Raw genomic sequence first — 21469 nt, 5'->3', positions numbered from 1 at the left:
GTAAAGTTTGAATGCATTTCATCAAGTCTCTGAACCTGACGTTGAATCTGATCAGCTAATTCCATCATCTGCTTTTGTTTATTTTTTATTTCTTCTTCTATCTTTTGGATTTCAGCCAAAATCATTTCTTCCTGAGAACATGAAGAAGGAAGCGGTTCTAGGATAGAAGCATAGGAGGGTTTATACCACTCCTCAAGATCCAACTCCTCTTCAGCATCCTGCAACTCCAAAGATTTTTTTAATGTATTTATCGTTTCTTGGAGCCTTCATCTGGGAAATACCAATCCTGGAGCAAAAGCATCTTTTTGTTTTTGGCAACACTGAAGCATTTCTTTAGAACTTTGTACAGAAAACATAAGACAATTTGAAATATATGCACTGTCATCACTGGTGGAAGAATATGCAATAGACATTCTATGGAAACCATTTTCTACATCAGAATCACTATATACAGAAAAGTGTTCATAATCAGAATCTGGTTGTGAAACCAGATCCCAATCAGCAGGATTGTATGTGGCAGTGAATAACTCACAAATTTTGTTTTGATCCCCTTCCTTTTTATCAGGACACTTGTTAGCCCAATGTCTGTTGAAGAAAGTGTAACTAGGTTTGGTCTTCATGACATTGTAATTATGGTTTTTGTAAAATGAATTTATTATTCTTTGTTGCATGGGTTTCATGAGCAAGGTCTATTTATTTAGTGGCTCGCATTGAGAGCCTTAGGATGTCAATGAGTCAATGTCATGTGCAATGTGTACAAAGTCTAAACAACCCTCCAAGACAAGCACAAGAAGAAGTCTGCAAGCTAAATGATGATGAAGAGCAGCTATGTCGGCCTCAAAATATATATTAATGTCAAGTCAACTCAAATAATAGACACATCCTTTCACTGTGACATGTCAGCTTATTTATGGAGGCATAACAACTTTAAATAGGCGTGTAGGATCACCACTTTAAGGCAGAATCTCGGACAAGTCTGCAATCTCAGATGGTTACAAGAAGGTACAGAATCTCGGTGATAAGTACAGTGATCTCCTCGCATACTTCACTGCAGTCTTGGTATAGTTGCAGTTGACCTCGGTGCAAGGAGAACAGGGCTACAATCTCAGTGAAGATCACAGTACAGACAAAGATACAATCATAATCTCAGCATTCCTGATAGAGAAAGGATCTCGGTATAGTATATATATCCTAGACACAGTATGTCCTTGGCATTACTGTGAGCATGATAACAGTCATGATTCTAACGAAGATGAAGATTTCGGTACAGCTATATATATACCTCTAAATGGAGATCTCATTGGTGTAATAAGATTCTCGGTGAAGGTGAAGCAATGGTACATCAAGTTCTCAATGAAGGTGTAGCATTGGCACAGCAGTGATGAAGGTCTAGATGAAGGAGCAGTCATGGTGCAGCAGTGATCTAGATGAAGGAGCAGTTATGGTATAGCTATGATGATGATGATCTCAACAGTGACAAAGAAGAGGATTGGTGTCTTGGTCTTGGAGTGGCCTAGTAGGTCAAGGGTCATGGTCTTGATATTCATCAATTGGAATCTCTATAAGAAGAATTTTGTGCAGGTTTTCCTCTCCAAGAGGGAGAGGCTTTGGCCCTGGCAGAATGCCAACATCTTGTGTTCTTGTCTCTTTGTTTTGATAGCTATTTGATGAAGTAAATAAGACACACTCTAATAATAATAAGTGAAGATTGGAATAAGAAGAAAAATTGAAAACACCTCACAAATAGTTATCATGACTAGAAGAATCTCATTAATTATAACTGCCCTAGATCTTCAACAATGTCCACTTTTGCCACAAATAAAACACTTGGATCCTTTCACTAGCTTTTCTCTTCTTCTAAAGACATATCAGGATCTAGGAGACATTTTAAGCTTCTGGGAATCTTTCTTGAAATAATCCTTCTGTTGTCTAGACCCTTTAAAAGAACAATAACACTTATGGTTATGATTTTTCTGAGAACCCTTCTTGGAGGAGTTCTTATAGCATCCAAACCTATAAGTCTCTGTAAAGGAGTCACAAATACTGGGATTAAAGGGCAACTGCTTTTTCACATTCTTCTTTGTTTTATATGCAGCACATTCATTTCTGAGAGTAGCAAGTATATGTTGATGCAATGCAGCCAATGAAAGTGTTTCCATGGAAATTCCTTGAGCAGAGAGAGACTAATGAACTAACTCAGGAATTTTCCCTGGCATAGAAGTAAGATAATGTCTTAGATAGGCCACATTCTAGTAATCAGGAATCTTGTAGAAGAGATTTTGCATGGTGCAATAGTAGTCTGAAAGCAAGTCAAGACTACACAGCCTTTGGCTCATAAATAATTGAGCATAGTGGTCTGCATCAGTAGGGATGATACCAAGAGATTCATGAGAGAGGGCTTCAAGTATAGACTGCAGAGGGTCATCATGGTCAAGGATTTCTAAATGTTCTGTTCTGGTAAGCTTATCCCACCATAACCTAGCATTACCATTTAGTGGCCAAGTGATTTGGATGATAACATCCTTCCACGATGCTTTAGAATCTGCTTTCTTTTGGAATCCCCATGCATTTATCTTTTGCAACAAAATCAATGTTTGATCTCTGTTTAAGCAATCAAAATTCATAAACACTGTGTTACCCTGATTACTGAAATCAGAAGATTTTTCTTCCTTAGCATCAATATCACTCATTTGTTTAGCCCATTTGGAGAAAGGACTACTATGTGGTTGCGATCCCAAGTCTAATCCTAAGTCTTGGGAGTTTTATTGGAGAAATGAAAAGTTTCGGTGTGTTTGTGCTTATTAGAAGATTCTCCAACTTCTTCTGAGATTGGACCTGTCACTTTGATTTCAGAAATAGAAAATTCTTGTAATTTCTGTTTGATAAGATCTAGCATTTCACAAGCCAACTTTCTTCCCTGATTAAGTTTGTCCAAAATTTCTAAATCAGAGGGATAATCTTGATCTATCAACTTCAGAACAAGTCTTGAGGAGCTTTTGGTGGGTTTATGATAGATAAACTTTGTTCCTTCTTGTTCAACAACTTCATAATTAGGAGTGGATGATGGCCTTGGCAATGAACTTTGAAAATTTGAAACTGTTTTACTAATTACCCCTAGTTGAGGAGCTTTTGGTGGGTTTATGATAGCTAAACTTTGTTCCTTCTTGTTCAACAACTTCATAATTAGGAAGGGATGATGGCCTTGGCAATGAACTTTGAAAATTTGAAACTGTTTTACTAATTACCCCTAGTTGTTTTGTAATGACCTGCAGTTTTTTGGTTTGACCATCTTGGTGAACATAAAGAGTGTCAAACGTCTGACACAATTTCTTAACATGTTCTTTGACTTCCATCACATCTCGAGCCAATTCATCTAAATTTTGGGCAAGGAAGACAGACTGATAATTGACATAATTAAGCATTTTTGTTTGTTCACTTGGTTTGGGATCAACAACAGTACAGTAGTGCAAGAATTGTAGGTCACTATGCATGGTTCTCTTTCGGAACTTGGGAGTACTATTCCCTGGCTCTAGATTTCTTTTGGGAAGTATAGTCTTATTGTTGGACTTTTCTCTGGGCAAGCTATACATCTTAATATCTTGAGCAGGAATCATGATACATTCAGGACAAGGTTGCACGAAACGGGGAAACAGGTACGAGTTTCCGAAACGGGAAGCAATATGAAACGCGACCTCCCCAAATTTTGGAAACGGGGAAACGCGACCTCCCCAAATTTTGGAAACGGGCAAACCTCCATACGTGCATGAAAGAAAGAGGTTTGTTGCAACAGTGGAAGCCGAGGAGAATTGCAGGCCTCCTAGGGAGCCGAAGTGGAATAAGGGCTAGTAAAAAGAGAAGCTGAGACAAGCCAAGAGGATACTCTATCCTAAGCAAGGGTATCAATGCTATTTCTCTAGAAGAAGGTTTTGAATTAAGGTCAAGGGTTGCAAGACCTAATTCAAGAAGGTCGAAGGTCTAAAGCAGAAGGTAGTTAAGGTTGAAGAAGACGCCGAGAAGGAGGAAGGAGCAGAAGGTTAACTATCGTTGACTAAGGATCTCAATGGAACTTGTGTCTTGGTCTTGCAGTGGCTAATAGGTCAAGGGTCTTGGTCTTGGCATTCGTCAATTGAAGTCTCCATAAGAAGAATTTGTTCGGGTTTTCCTCCCAAGTGGGAGAGGTTTGGCCTTGGTTGATAGCCTATATTTTGTGTCTCTTGTCTCTTTATGGTTTATGCATTGGTCGTTGTTTGATGAAGAAGATCACTAATAATCTAAGAAAGAGAAGATCCCAATCTAAGAAAGTAAAAAGCATTCACAAGCAGTTATCATAAGAAGAGAAATCACCTAATACTTGACGCCCTAGATTTCTCAACATGACCACTAGTCCATCTTTCACTACCGTGTTTATATTGACATAAATAGATGATGTTGGGAATGAGATTCTTCCCAGAGCTAGTAAATGGTCATTCCCTTGACATGCCTACGTTATTATTAATATTGTTGTTATTGCATATAGTTATTTTTACAATCTAACTCCTATCAAAACTTCTGAGTGGAGAGTTGATTGGGCAAGGTAATTGTTTATAGTAGTGCATAGTCAAAGTGTTGTCACATCAAATAATTGCATAAAAGTAGCATGATTGCTCATTTCTTTTTTATTATTGTTACTTATATGTTTCTTATTTCTTGATTTTAATGTAACTTAGAACCATATATTGATAAAACCATTCTTCTCTTTATATAATTGAACAAACATATTTAGTTCGCTAAGTGATGTAAATTAATTAAATAAGAGTTTAGCTACATTATGCCCAATTAATTCTTGTAGCTTACGAAGTCAACATTCCAACAATAGTTGAATCTTGCACACAACATCCACTTAATCATCTGTTTAATGCACAAGAACTTTATTGGTGCTCCATAGTAAGCAAAGAGAGAATTTTATCAATGTTTATGTGAGTAAATCAAACTTGCCTTCTAAGAAATTCAGCTACTACCTTTACAAATTCATTCAGTAGCAATCAAAGTCGTGGTTTTGGTTTGATTTTGTAAAAAATGAGTAACATTTATGTTATTTATAAAGATACTGGATGTTGAAGATGTTGCATGATATAAACTTTTTTAAAATAGTTTGGCATGCTGCATTATGCTTGTAACTTCGATATTTTTGAAAACACACATGGTTATCAGAGTCCATAAAGAATGACTTCATTTTTATAGCCAATTATTGTAGTAATAATTTTTTCAAATTCTATTTGTTTGAATTTTAAAATTTAACTTTTAAGCAAATATTCATATTGAAATTGAAAATACCTAGTAAGTTTTACTTCTACTTTTTATTTTGTATTTTAATGTAAATTTTCAGTATTGATACCATGGACAAAGGATTGGGTAGTCAACGTGGTCACAGCTAGATAAGACCCGCACTACCTCCACAAACCCCACAAGCTCAAGAACAGAATGCAGAGACAACGATAGCTACCCACAATCAACCAACCAACATTTCCAAGAAGCCCTTAATGAAATTCATGAAAAATATAACAGAAAACAAGGCAAAAAATAGTGGGGATTGTGATGAATGGCAATGCAGTTTGTGTGAGCATGTCTTTAAGAGTAGCTATACAAGATTATGGCATAATCTTTTGGGCATACCTGGGTTAGAAGTGAAGGTTTGCACATGCAGCCTTGAACAAAGAATGGAAATGACTAAGCTTCACATGAAAGACAATGGAAGCAAGCAATGTGATAGTAGCACTATATCTCCCAATAAGAGAAGTAGACATGAAGATTCATCCCAATGTATGAATGAACAAATTCACATCAAATTTAACCTACTCAAGTGGGTTTTAGTAATAGGAATACTAGTGTAAGTGAATACATTCAAAAAATGCACAATGTCTTACATAGGAATGAAGCAGATGATGCCATAGCAGATTTCTTATGGCAAATGGAATTTCATTTAATACCACTCGTTAACCATATTATAAAGAAATGGTGAGAAAAATCATTGCTACAGGGGTAAGATATGCACCCCCAAGTTAAAACAAAATGAGGACTTTATTGTTAGATAGAGGGCTGACAAGAATGCATGGACTTATGGAGGACCTCAAACAATCTTGGGTTCATTCAAGTTGTTCAATTGTCATGGATGGTTGGACATATATTCAACAAAGACCTTTGTTGAATGTTATTGTCACATCACTAAAAGGGCCTTATTTTTTAAAAGCAATTGACTGTAGTGGAAAAACAAAGGATGCTACTTTCATGTTTGAAATATTGAAGGATGCAATTGATGAAGTTGGTCCTTCAAATGTGGTACATGTCATCCAAAGTCAGTATAGGCATATCTTTTGGACTCCTTGTTGTCTACATGTCCTTGACAATGTCTTAAAAGACATTCGCAAAATACAGTGGATTGCAAAAATCATTTCAAATGCGAGAGACACAAATGTTCATTGGCAACCACCATGCTTCCATGGCAATTTACAGGATGTATGCAAAGAAGGATTTTTTAAAACCTGCAGAAACAAGTTATGCCACATACTTTATTTTCTTGAGCGCATGGTTGAGGTCTATGCATCTTTACAAGCCACTGTTGTTTCTTCAAAGTGGAATGCATGGAACGAGTCTAAATCACATCACGCGAAGCAGACAAGAGAAATGCTTCTTAGTGAGATTGGTGTTTTAATTGTAAATATGTTGTCTCTTTCATAGCTTCAATTGTGGAGTTGATCAAGTATGTTGATTTAGATTATCCTGCTCTTGGAGAAATATATGAATGTATTGATACCATGGTGGGCAAGGTAAAGCACGTCATTCACCAAAGAAACCCTTCTTTGGAGTTTTTCCATGAAATCCACAAGTTCATAGAGAAAAGACGGAATAAACTCAATACCTCCCTTCACATGGTTGAATATGTTCTTAATCCAAATTCGTATATGGAAGAACCAAAGAGAATTCTTCCTATTGATGATGAATAGGGAAAACAAGGGTTTTTTGATGCTATAACTAAGATGTATACTACTCCAGAAGCAAGTGTGATACGGGAGCAATTTATTGATTTTGGTATATTAAGCCCTCATGTATTCAGCCAAGATGCAAAGAGGGGCATCAAGCATTATGCTCAGAAGAAACCCCTTGGATGGTGGAGAATATATGGGGGTCAGGTCCCAGAGCTCTGAAAGCTTGCTTCACATTTACTATCTCAGGATGTTAGTTCCTCAACAGCTGAAAGGAATTGGTCCACTTATAGTTTCATCCACACTATTAATAGGAATAGACTTACCTCTAAGAGAGCGAAGAAACTCGTTAATGTGCATAGTAGTCTTTAGCTTTGTTCAAAAAAGGTACCTGAATATTTAGGACATGTTGCATGATGCACTGTGAAAGCTTAAGATGTTGCCCAAATTGATGATGATGATGGCAATCCTTTACCAAATGGAGCACTAGTTGGCATACCTTTAGATGACATTGTTGCATTTGATGATGTTGATCCAGTACCTAGTGAGGCTCAAGCTTATATGGATCTCCTCGATGTTGAACATTGTACTTTATGATCTTTAGCTTTGTATTTTTGTTGCTATATTTTGGCTCTTGGGCATTTTGGATTATGTACTGCTTTTGCCTTTTGCCTTTTTTCTGGTGGCTTTTAGTTTTGGTTTTTATGGTTGTCTACTGAATCATTTAAAGATTCAATTTGGCATATATAATTTATTAATTTATTAATTGACATTAATAGTTATCAACTTTGATAAATCATAAATGTAATGCTTATGTTCTAACTTCTAAGCAACTCTACAAAGTAGATTATATGATATTGGACAATTTGAATTATCAATTATGCAATTAATAATTAGTTTTGTTTTTAATATTTATTAGATTTTAATATATTATATTATTGTCGCACCCACCTTGACATTTCCTGTAAATTTATGCAAAGCTTCTAGTTGTACCGGATACTCGTTCTCACATACCCAAAGTATCCGCAAAACAGAAACTCATGCAACATAGTATTTTTTATATATTGCAATTCCCCCACGTAACCATTTTGGGGAGGGTCACATTTCTAGGCATTCTCGTTTTGAAAACTTGTATGCATTTTCATTCTTCCTGCAACTTAGCTTTGGACTTTACAGGGATTGTCCCCAGACCTAGCAAAGGACAGCGAATTCTTCTGAACTTTTGTTGGGCACAATGGATTGTTAGGCATTTTCCGAATTTAGGAAGTGTTGGACTTACAACTAATTAACTTCTCATCAAGGTTTACTCTCATTGATTTTATGTTCACATTAGTGAATACTTGAAGGTTATCTAGCTCATTTTTTGCACAGTGAGATCCACAGACTCAATATTCAAATTTTGGCATCCATATTTGGTATTTTTTCAAGGGAATCTTGATAGAGACTAGTAAGTTTTTACTATTTCGATAATGGGTATAAAGTTGAAGACTTGGATATGCAACCAATTTCTTCACTAGTGTTTGTTGCCAAGCTACTACCCTTCTACAGCTAAGTCACCTGACACAGCGACATGGGACAGGCAAATATGAGACTCTGACATGGGACATAGAGACCCCCCAGAATAGGACACGTAGGACATGTTATATACTAAAATATATATATATGTGTGTGTGTGTGTGTGTGCACATCATATTATGATATTACAAAAAATCTCATGATGATAGAAGTAACAAATTCAATCATAGATTCATACATGTACATTGTAAGTTTGTAACATTATGCATATAATCATAATTTCTCAATGATACAAGTTTACAACTAGAAATTAACCAATTATGTAACATTGATCAGTATATGGTGGTAATCATGATTGTACTATTTACTGTACATTGTTATGCGAACACAAGATTGGTTTTGGGTCTTTACCAGCATTTCTTGATTTCATTAAAAATCTTCTTGTTCTTAGTACTCCTTCAATGCTCCTCTATCTCAGGTTCAAGGGATCAGTTTGAGATAAAAGTTGGTGTACTAGTAGAACGCTCGAAGCTGACATTTCATGTGTCTAGTCCATGTGATAGATGTATCCTCATATAACGAGGTGGAATAACACACCCATCTATGGTCTAAAGAGATTTTCAAGAGGAACTAGGTCGCCAGAATACACAGAAACAGAATACTTCTGATGTAGTATAATGTCAGTTTGATTCTATCTTGAAAAATTAACTTCAAGTTTCAATTGTTATTAAATTGGTTAAGTGACTATACTTTATTTCTCTCCCAAGGAGAATTCAAAGTTGAGGTAAATGACTTTAGTTGTACCTCTACATTTGCAATCCTACAATGTCAACCCATGCATCATCCCCATGATAGTTGATTTGGAACCACTTTGAGATATTATATTAATTTGTATTTATCTACATTATTATAGGGATACTTCGAGAATTCTCTTATTAATTATGAGTATTGATATAACTTCTTTTTATCTCTTGTTCTGAAACTCTCACCACCTCATATTCTATTTCATGTATCTCCTATCAATTAGGCACAGTTCTCATTGCTAAGTATGTTGTCATTGATGTAAAAGCGAGCATATAGTTGGAGGTCATTGATGTTATGATGCCCACATAATGATACAGGTAAGCTTTATGATGTCCATAGGATGATGCAGCCTGATGAAACCCTAGCTCTAGGGTTTGGATTCCCTCGATGATGTTCACACACCGCAGTTGTTGAGGATTTTTTATGATGCAAATCAGTTAGCTTGTTTTAGAGATTCTTGCCATCGGATTCTCCTTGTCATGCTGATTTTGTTGGTATGTGGAGCGGCTTGTGGATCCTCACAGTTTGAGAGAAATGCTTGACATATGACAGTGAATTTGCAGTAACCTTGCATGGATGTGCAATGACATAACAATGATGAGGTTGTTTTCATATAGTTGAATACTATTGTTGAAGCTATGATGATTGTGACTTGACACCCTTGATGCAATGATGGCAGTGGTGTTGTTATGTGACCTTGATTGCATGACATTGATTAATGTATGACAGTGACAGTGACCTTGATGATTGATAGTGGCAGTGACCTTGTTGAAGTTTTGACAAGTAGAAGTGCAGTAGAACAGAGACGGTGAAGCAATAGGTGCAGAAGGAGAGGAAGCAGGAGTGGCAGCAGTGATAGCAACAACAAAGGCAGGGTGTAATGTTCCAAAAAGGAAATAATAGTGATAAACAAAGTAAAATACCATACAACACCGAAATATTTAAACAACAATCAAACACCCACAATTTACACCAAAACTGCACCAAAATTTAGCCATTTTATTATATATGGAGAAGAGTACAATGCATGAAATGTGTGCACCTGGGCTTGCCAAAGCAAGCTAAACAATCCCAAGTGAGAAAGATGCTACCCAAATGCAGAGGAAAGGCTTCTCCTCAATGTTCTGCGTTGGCCCTGGAAATTCTGCAACTGTTGGCTGAAAGAAACCCCTGTTTGAGCCTCCAAAGTGCTCAGAAAATTCCACCAAATTAATCTTGAGCTCTCCACCAAAAACCCAGAAAAACCCAGAAAGGGTTTGGCCTATCTCCAAGCCAAAGTCGAACCCACAAAATGGTGCAAATTCCTCAGCTAACTAGCAATTCGCCCTGCTATAAGAATTAGGATTTTAGGTCTGAATATCACCTGAAAAATTCTGTAAAATTAGCCATAGACTCCTCTCAATAAACCCACAAAAACCCAGAAAGGGTTTTGGCTAAATCCACCAATCCTCGGTGACCCCCAATCAATGTTTTTAAAACCGGAACCAGTGACCGGACCGGTCCACCTAATGAACCGGTTTACCAACCGGAACCAGTCAAACCGAGAATGGTTAGGTCTAAATGAACTAGTTTTAGAAAAATACATTAAATAATTCATTTTTAATGAAACAAAACTATTTTTAAGATTTAAAACCATGATTCCCAGCCAATAGAGACAAAATATGCAAAGTTTGCTCATTTATATACCATGTAAAGGTGAATATGTCAAAATAGCACCAAGTGCAATACATAGTAAAATACATAAGCAATGACTCAAATAAACAATTTGTTTGGTTTGCAATTTTATTGCCATAAAAAAACCCTTTATCTTGCACCGAATCACCACGATAAAAAGATATGGTTGTTCATTAACAATGAAAAATGGTTCGCCTGCCTCCACCATGTTTGGCTCTCTGAGATCATCAAAGATAGACCCTACAATGCTTTCTTTGTGCTTCATGAGATGGTCTTTGACGCTGATTGGAATTGGAGTAATTGAGTATGCCAATTAGACATTTCTCTATTAAACTCTCAAATATCCATGTCAGAGATAGGATCTCCACAAACAAACCAGTAATACAAATGCCATCTATGTCTTACAATCAAAAAAGTGTCAAAATCCTCATCCTCTTGGCCGTCATGCTCTTCATTACATGAGGGAACGATAACACCTAAACAGTTTTCATCTTTAGGGTTCTTCTACAAAACATTCCCTCCCCAAATCATCAAAAGAATCATTACTAAATTCAGAAACTTGGAAGGGAATATGACTTACCAAACCCTTGCCTTCATGCAAGTGTATCTCATCATCAAAATGTGCTTCATTTGAGACATGTTGAAAATGCATACTATTTAATAGAAACACGGGATGCTACAACAAGGCCTTCGCCACACTTTTCTTCCTTGGATCTGAAATCTCATGCATATATGGTCCAAGTGATGAGAGAGAATGTTGGTCATCCTCATACAATTCATTTCCAAGCTTCCAATCATGTCAGAGATAGGATCCCCACAAACAAACCAGCAATACAAATGGTGGACGCTGGCATGGCAGGTAACCGGCCGGTTTGACTACAAACCGACCGGTTCAGTCCTAAATCGGTCGGCTAGGATAGATTAGGGCCAAAAATCAGCCAAAGCACCTTCCTAACCGGGTTTTCAGTCAGTTCCAACCAGTGGCCTTGCTGACCGGCCGGTTGACCGGTTACTAGTTAGGACCGTCCAGTTTTAAAAACACTGCCCCCAATACGTGCAAATTGCCCAATTTGGCCAGAAAACGCCCCACAAAACTAATACTGTTGAATTAAGCCCAAATGCACCACTGGAAATCTCTCCCAACTTTGGCTAAATTCTATGTGAGGAATACCTCTAATCTCGGACCTTTATCTCTCCTCAACCTCTGTTCCTCCAATTCCTGTGCACTTCCAGAAATGTAGAATTTTGGCCCCAAGAATTCTCTCAACTCAGCCCTGCTAATCACCACAAAAATCTGCGCTAAATTAGGGGAAAACCCCTACAAATCCTTCGGTGTTCTACTTCATAATTGATCTCCCCACAAGCAATTTGAACCACTTCTGCACCCTGGAAGAAAAACATACCAGCTGAAATAACTTGCAAATATGCCCAATGGAAACTCTGAATTGAGCTCCCCAAATTGCCTCACTAGGGAGACACTCGAAGTTCTCCGAAATGAGGGTGGAATTCCTGCTCGGAAATTCCTTGTGCTGAACAACACGGTTGTCTTGGCTAAGCAGCTCAAGAGAACTAATGTTGAATTGTCAAATGATCAAAGATACCAAATGGAGGCCTCCAAGCTCTATTTATAATTGCTAGTCCTCTCCCTTGGTGGTCCCCACCTTCCACTAATAAAATATTACTTTGCCGCCATTCTTCATTAAAATAATAATTTCCACTTTTCTCCCACAAAATAATATTTTCTCCTTTTTATTTAATATCACCAAAAATTGGCAAAACTCCTTAGTGAATTTTGCACTCACAAAAATTGGGAACATTACACAGGGAGTCATAGCAGCAGCAGAGACAGTTAGAGTAGTATCAGCAGCAGTGGTAGAAGTTGTGGCAGTGGATAGAGGTAACAGTGGGTACAACAGCAGTGACAGCAGGTTCAGCAAGAAGCAGAAGATTAAGTGTGGAGCAGGACAGTTGATTTGTAATAAGGGATTGAAGACCCCTTCACATTATATCTGTAAACTCTTCAGAAACCATTAGGGAATATTTTACTTCCTTCCAGCTCAGCTGGTAAAGTTGTATGTAAACCATACATAATGCAAAGCTTGTGTTGAGACGAAATTTCTGTGTACTATCATTGATCTGTTGATGATGTCTTATGTTTGTTTAATGCATTGAATGTAATAAACTAACCAATTATGTGAAAAAAAAAAGGTGAAATACTAATTCACCCCTCAGTATTTCCAACACTCGTGCTCCCAAGGAAGGCACTCTAGAGTCTAGACTCTATACAGAACTAGAAGACTCCTCAGAAAACAAACTGCAAGGCGTTCGAGCCAATAGCAGTCATACTCGGCTGACATTTTTTTCCAATGAGAATTCTGATTGAAAAAAGGATGCAGATAAAAAGAAAATTTCCATCCTTGGAGGAGGCATTCAATCTATATGGTCTTTAACATTTAACATTACAGAAGCAACTTCATTTCATTTACAAGGGATGTTACTAGAAACCTTACCTTACTCTTCCTTGAGATTTCATAACCTCCAGTGCCGAAGAAATGTACTCTTCTATATGTTTTCGAGTATAGTCTCTAAACATATCAGCAGCAATCTGCAAGGCAAAACAAATCAAACTGACTTTCCAAAAACATAAAATAATACCACAAATGGTTTTATCCATCAAACAGCTGACAGCAGAATCAACAGTGTTGGCAAGCTATAATTTATTACAAAAACTAACCTCATCAGGAAGTTTAAGTTTAAGTTGTGCCTCCCTCAAATCCATGAGGTTTTTTTCATCGACATCTATGATCAAAATTACCACAGCGAAAAGTTAGTTCATGAATAACTAATCCAGTTCTACAAACAGAAAACTGAGACTTGGCATTCAGAGATTATTAACTCAATTCTTCCTTCTTTATATGCATTGGTAAAGTAGTTATAGAAGACAGTAATGAGAGTGGACAACACTGAAACATATGGCAGCAACTAACATCATGCTAAACATATAAATTAATGCTTGCATGTTTCAAACAATATTGCAAGGAAAGTAGAGACACAAGCACCAATGGATTAATGGGACAACCAAGAACCCTCTAAAGAAATTCTGGTCATAGTGAGTAACTTTGTGAAGTAGGCAATATAAAGGTATCCCAATTCAAGAATATAACACCATAAACACGAGATGTCCTTCCTAGATAATAGTGATGTATTTCATTGCTACATTGCTATGTACACAAGCAACTAAAACTGTGAGAGTAGAGGTACACTGTGCACTATAGTATTGTGAAGGGTGGTTTGGCCAAGTCTCATACGATGAGCTAAAGAGCTACGACTTCATTTGCCAAGAGTACAATGTGTCGAGAGAACTAAGAGTATAAACTGTGCAGGCAGCTACAAATATTACAGTAGTCGCATTTATATAAAGAATATTCAGTTACAATCAGTAATTTCAGGTGTCAGTTTTCCATCAAGCTGTGACGACTAACACTTCATTGGTAGCTGTTTGATGAAGAAGAACACTACAATAATCTAAGTAAAGAGAAGATCCCAATCTAAAGAAGTAAAAAGCATTCACAAGCAGTTATCAAGAGAAGAGAAATCACCTAATTGCTATGCCCTAAATTTCTGAACATATTCATCCACATCCCTTTTTTGTTGTAGCCAGGTGAGTGTTGTGAAGAACTCTTCTTCTTTGACACCTTGGAACCTTTTAAAGAAAGCATCTCTGAACTTCCTCCAACTGATACCATGTGATGATTTCTTCCACCACAAATACCAATTATATGCTTCACCTTCCATTTGCATGGATGCATAATTGATCCTTTCATCGTCATTGTCAATATTGTAAATCTTGAAATACTCATATGCCTTTCTCATTACTGTAAAATTTGGACAGTTCGAGTTTCACTCTATGTTGATATGTGGCAACTGGTGGAGTGAAGGGGAACTGGATTGCAATTTGCATATTTTGAAAATTCAAGTTACTATTTTGTGGATTGGGAATGGAAGATGTATGTGGAGATTCAGGGACATGATGTGAGTCTGATGGGTTTGATGTATTTGAAGAATTTGGTTGTTGAGTAGCTTCATTATTCTGATGTTGTAGATCAATTGTAATATTCAATCTTTGACAGATCAGGGTCAGCATCCCCATTTCTTGAGTGTGATTCTGATCAACCTTATTTGAAAAGGTTGTGTGGTGCCTTCGAAGGTCATCATAATCTTGTTGGAGCTCGTTCTTTATACTCTTTGTTGTATCCTGGAGCTTCTTAATGTCCTCAACATTTCCGTTGACCTTACTCTCAAAGTTCTAACAATTTTTTACTAAAATCGCTCATTGATATTGATGACAATGATCGAGTGTATGGTGGTGTATAGCGATCCAACTTAACTTGCTAGCTTAATTTGAACCAAATTGTTTTTTAATATATATTTATTAATTAATTTATATAACTATGACTATATAATATAATTATATTTATTACTTAATAGAATATATAGCCCCAAGGGTTAGCTCAACTAGTCAAATAAGTGCCTCACCGTTCGGGAGGTCACAGGGTCAATTCTCCCCGAAGCCCTTGGGGTTAGGCCTAGCTATTGGTCGTGGGGCTTGATACCCTTGATCAAGCTCAGATATTTCCGTGGACGTAGCTGCCACCAGTGACCGCGGAAGGCCGTGAACCACACATGAAAAAAAAAGAAATATATATATATATATATATATATATATATATATAATTTATTAAATCAAGTAACTTAGACTATGAAAAGTCTAAACAACCAATGAACGAAACGGCATGGGAGAACCAGCATGACTCAAACGCGATTGGAGGAAGGAAGATCTTGATGCGATACGTTGTCAAGTGAGTGGATGGTGGCAGGGGTCGTTGGCGCAACAGACAATTACAACAGCATTCGTTTGACCGCTCAGATGACGACGTTGGGCCAGAATTAAGCATGTTGAGAAGGCAGATGGAGAGTTGTCGGGCACGACAAGGAAATGATAGCGGAACATGGTTTGTCGGGCGAGGATGAACAGAGTGAGAGGAAACAAAATTGAAGTTAGAGCACATGGAACAGATGGGTTGAACGGCGTTTTGACAAACTATCATGATGCGACTGGAAACATAACGGTCAATGGAATGGCGACACAGCGAAACACAAGTGGAGGAGTTGAATAGTGAATAGTAGCAGACGATGGCGACTTGAATCAAAATGTAGGCAAGAGGAACAAAGGCTCTAATACCAGATGGAGCGAACTCAATTTAAATATTGTAGTTGACAACTATATATATATATATATATGTAAATATTAATTAGAAAACTGAATCATGATTATATATTTACATATAATTAATATTTACATATATATATATATATTTTAAAACTGAATCATGATTACAATGGCGAGAGGGCCCTCGCTTAGATACAACCTTGGTGCCTTTACATGAGGGGGCATGATCTTTTGATCGTGCCCCTTCCTAAATTAAACATTAATACATATTGATTTCATACATAACAATACAGTTTTTGTTCCTCTACACTTGCAAGTTGTAGAGACTCAAATCTACTGCAAAACACTCAAGATCTGTCCTTTGATCTTGTTGGCTGATAGATTTCACTATCTTGTTGCCCCTTGCTCTCTTCCTTCGGAATCTGCATACTCGAATGAATATTGTTCTCCGCCAAATCATTGAAATCTTCAATATCTCACTATCTTGTGCTCACTTGATGTGTCTTTTCCCTTAACTTAGCCTTCCTTCTATAAATTTGAGTTATCGACCAAACCCACAACCCTAATATCCAAAGGGATTGATGGTTGAAATTAGATCTCAACTTCACATGAGATAAATGGTTGAGATTTATCTAATTCGCAAATACAAAATAACCTTTGCATTTCATCAGATTAACTCACTTTTTCTTATAAAATATGATTATTTTATTAATTTCTTTAATTAAAACAATTTTGTTAAGGTCAAAGGTCCTTTGTATGACTTCCACACATCTAAACATTAGACCTGTGAAGAAATACCTGTTTGATGCTACTATCATTAACACTTCCTCTTAGCAAGGAAATTACTTCTCAAAGAGCCACCTAGAACAGATTTTTCCTCTATTCCTGACACAATGTCCCATGCATCATCCTTCACCATGGCTTTTCTCCAAACTTGTTGGTTTGCTACCTCTTCAATCACTCTACTAATCAATGCAATATAGTTTGAAAACTTCTTCAGAGGCTTGTTATTCCTGAATGTGCTCCTAGGATCCTCCATATGCTCCTAAGCATCCCTTAGTGTCTACTCAAACCATCTATGCCTTCTAATATAACTAAAAGGAGCTACTGACTCTGCCCCATTTGAAGGTTGACTCCCTAAACTAGAAATCTTAGCATGTTGCTCTCCAATCGGAGCCTCCTGCTCCTCATCCTCTATCACTAGTGCTAGCAACTCATGAGACTTCCTGGCTGCCATGTTATCCTTGAACTTAACATTTATGCTCACAATTGTCTTCCTCTGCACTAATATGTGGATCTTGTAGCCTTTCAAGGTCTCATTGTATCCATCAAATATACCCTTCTCTCCTGAAGGCTCCAGCTTGTCCTCTTCTCCACAGGGACATGGATGTAAACTGGACAACCAAAAATCCTCAAGTGTCATATCTTTGGCTTCACCAATGTGAAAGCTTCATCAAGAGTCTTGTTCCCGAACTCGGGGGTGGGGTTCTCGAACCCGTCCCGGGTTCCCGTCCCTAAGTACCGGATTCGGGTACGGGTTCTTCTCATAAGAACCCATAAGAACCGGGTTCTTCTATGAAGAATCGGGTTCTCCAAAAAAAAAAAAATTGGGTTCTTTTCCTTTAACGGGTTCTTTGGGTTCTTCGGGTTCTTTAGAAAAAACTTATATTAAAAATTTAATTTCAAGTAAATTTTTTTATTGAAATTTAAAAAATAAAATTTAAAAATTAATAATATGATATTTATTATTAACAAATGTCAAAAAGTTAAAAGTTACTAACCCACAGCCATCGAATTTCATTTTTGTTTTTGGTTGAGCTGTTCCGATTTACCCATTTCACGTGGCCGAGGTGTCTTTGGTTCACATGCATCTTCGGCAGATAGACGCAAGACGAAGGATCCAATTGATTGGTGGTGGCTTCATGGTGTTGATGCTCCTGGGTTGCAGCAATTTGCCATAAGGTTACTTGGATAGGTAGCTAGTTTGGAGTTCCTCATCTTATTCAAAATTCTCAATTAAATATAGGAAATTAATTTTAAATTTTCATTTTGGTTTTAGTTTCTATTTTTAAATTTTTAATTAATTTAATGGGCTTCCCCTAATATTTCAGGTAGCTAGTTCTTCATCTTGTGGGAGGAATTGGAGTACTTATGCCTTTATTCATTCAGTAAAGAGAAATAGATTGGGCTCAAAAAAAGCAGAGAACTTAGTGTACATTCATAGCACACTACGTCTCATATCTCGAAAAGACCCGGGGTACAAGGAGGGTCCTTTCAAGAGATGGGACCAACACATAGATGATGCTATGTGTGTGGAAGGGGAGATACAACTAGATGGCCTTATTGAGCTACCTCCAATTGCTATGGATGAGCAAGAGCCTCAAGATGAGAGTGATTCCTACCTGGAGAGCATGCTCGCTGAAGATCTAAGTGATGTTGGTGACATGGACGTTGATGACATTGTTTGAGGAAGCCATTGTTCATTAGGCTCTAGCTATTTTTATTTTAGTATTTTAAAATTTCCTAGTTCATGTTTGGAGATGCCTCAAGGCAAATTTTGAATGTAGTATGACAATGGACATATATCATGATTCATGATTCTTATTAATATGTAAACACTGAATAAATTTTTGGTGATAAATTTTGAGATTTCAATGTGAATGTTGAATGTTCAACGAAGTGCATGTTTAAATGATTAAAGTTTTCTTGTTTAAAGTTGAAAAATATACAAATTCAAATTTCATATATATTATTAATTATAATCTATAAAATATAATTATTAAAATTTAATATTATTATATTATCCGACGAACCCACGCACCCTGTTTGAAAAAATGTCGTCCCCGAACCCAGGCACCCTATTTCAAAAAATGTCGTCCTTGTCCCCATCCCCGAACCCACGTTTACTGGCAACATAGAGCAAAACCAATGATGGATTGTTTCTTTCTTTCCACAACCCCATTTGGTTGAGGATGTATGAGACTATCATCTCCTTCTTAATCCCTAACTCCTTGCAGGAATCCTTGAAATCATTGGAGGTGTACTCACCCCCTCTCTCAAACCTGAAGACCTTGATCTTCTTTCCTATCGAGTTCTCCACTAGGGCCTTGAACTCCCAAAACCAACTGAAGACCTTGTTACCCACCAAAAATGGGTGACCCATAGGGGAAATTTTCTCCTATCATCTCTCTCGGTTGTCCAGCTAACAACCCCTAATAGCCACTAGTAGTCGATGATGATGTGTCATTCATTTCTCCGCCACTTGCATCAATCATATGTTTCCTTGCCCATTTGGCAAAAGCACATGTTGGAAGGTGGGCTTCCAATCAAAATGTACCTTCATTGTTTTGCAATCGAGTGCTTATGCTTGTTTGTATTTTGGGCATTTGGCATGGATTTTGGGGTAACCTGGAAGGAGGGTGGTTTTGACCATTATCTTGTTCCTCATCCTAGTAATGGCCCAATGGTTATAGGAGGGGCACTACTTGGGAAACCCCAATTGAGATAGCGTAACCCCATCTCTCCCTATTCCATACTTACCACTTTCCATCTTACATTACAAGCCCCATATTCCACCTCCCTTCTTTGGGTTCAACTCACTATTGGTCCTTTGGGATCTGGCACCATATATCCTCATACTTGAGTAGAGCCCGAAGCCTTGCCCTAGGAGGTTGATGTAGCTAAAAGAGAAAAAAAACCATATGATGGCCACATGCAAAAAAACAATAGAAGTTCAAAATGAAAAAGATGGACGGGACATGGACATTAACACGTGGGCAAAATCCTAGCATGAGCTCTACCTCACTCATTATGGCCATCACCCAATTCTTAAACACATGTTTCTCTTCATAGTATGAGAAGGAACCCTTGCATGTCCCAACCATGGTGGGCAATGAGTTCCCTCACCATTAAGGGGGTAATAACTACTATACATCATACAAAGCACGATCTAACCCTTTCAGCTACAAGTAGTAATACAAGGAAAAATCAAGGAAAAGTAAAAGGCACACAAGAGGGGTGGAAAAAAAATGCCGAGTTGGTAGCTCATGCATCCACGATTGCTCCCTCCCCACACCTATACACTCAGGATGAGGATCCCATCATTGTTGGTCCCTTTCACCATGGCACTTGGCCATGAAGTCCTCTCCCATCCATTCCATCATCATTCACATGACGCCTATCAATTAAAGGGTGGACCACGGACATGTCATTTTCTCATAGGGATTTGAAATGTTGATTTTTGCGTAGCATTGGGAGGTATTTCCGCATGCCAAGAGGCCTCCTAAATTGGCCTAGAAGAATTATGGAAATTAACATAAAAAAATTATTTGTGGGCTTCATGTAGGTTCCAAATTGTAAAGTTGGCCCCACCATGAAAGGGTGTAACCCTTGGTCAAAATTTACCCATTTGATATGTATAAATACACAATGTGGTATCTTCATTGAGCAATTTGGATCATCACATACTCTCTTTTCTGTTCCAACCACATGTGCGAAGTCAAAGGATAAGATTCTTGGAGATCTAACTGAGCTAGTTCTTGACTATTTGGCTGAGTTTGACTTGTTTAACCGAGATTTTTGGTCGAGTTCGAGTGCATAAGAGGACAAGTTGACCACAGGTTTAACCACAGGTCAAAGTTGACCACAAGAGTCAACCGCAAGTCCAAAGTTGACCACATGAGATAAGTTGACTAGGCTAAAAACTTGAGCAAACTTTACAATTTCAGTGATTTGACTAGTATTCACTGGCTGAAATTTTGACAAGGTTTGACTAGTATCTAGACTTGGATTTTGGCACAGATTTCTAGACAATTTTTGTAATTGTAAACTTTGGCGAAGAATTATTTCTCCTAAAAGAAAAGTTGTTGGGTTTCTCCCAAGTTTGGGTTTCCCAAGGTAAATATGTTGTCTCTATTGTGCACAGTTGTCTCTCTTTGATCATATTGCTTTTCACTGCATTACTGTTGAGATTTTCTATGTATAATTGCTCAATGCTATCAGTGATGGTTGTCTCTTTATGATCATATTGCTTTTCACTGCATTACTTTTGAGATTTTCTATGTATAATTGCTCAATGGTATTGGTGACATAAAGATAAAATTGTTAAAGATCATTAGGTAGTAATTATCAGATCAGAAAATTGGTTTCTACTGTGCAGAAAATTCAGCATGATATCAGAGCCACGTGGAAAAAGCAGTTATTGAATACAACTTAAGAGACAAGTGTGATGGACTTCATTTTGTCAATATTAGCCCTAGAAGGAGAGTCGCAACCTAAGAAGAGAAGG

General features: G+C 37.4%; 1 protein-coding gene across 1 annotated transcript in view; it reads right to left on the bottom strand.

Annotated features, from left to right (window-relative positions):
* The window catches only part of LOC149180042 (protein TIC110, chloroplastic-like), a 123188-nt gene that overhangs the window by 49754 nt on the left and 51965 nt on the right, over positions 1–21469 (bottom strand). The window contains exons 7-8 of the mRNA XM_089415871.1: positions 13687–13751; positions 13463–13557 (exon numbers count right to left, since the gene is read on the bottom strand). Of these exons, the coding sequence (XP_089271997.1) occupies positions 13463–13557; positions 13687–13751 (160 nt within the window). The remainder of the gene's footprint in view (positions 1–13462; positions 13558–13686; positions 13752–21469) is intronic.

Source organism: Pinus tabuliformis, chromosome 3_2 (genome assembly GCF_031772625.1).
Source record: "Pinus tabuliformis cultivar Carrire ecotype Pingquan chromosome 3_2, CPIR1, whole genome shotgun sequence".
Taxonomy (NCBI): Eukaryota; Viridiplantae; Streptophyta; class Pinopsida; order Pinales; family Pinaceae; genus Pinus; species Pinus tabuliformis.
This window is presented reverse-complemented; position numbering and strand designations above follow the sequence as displayed.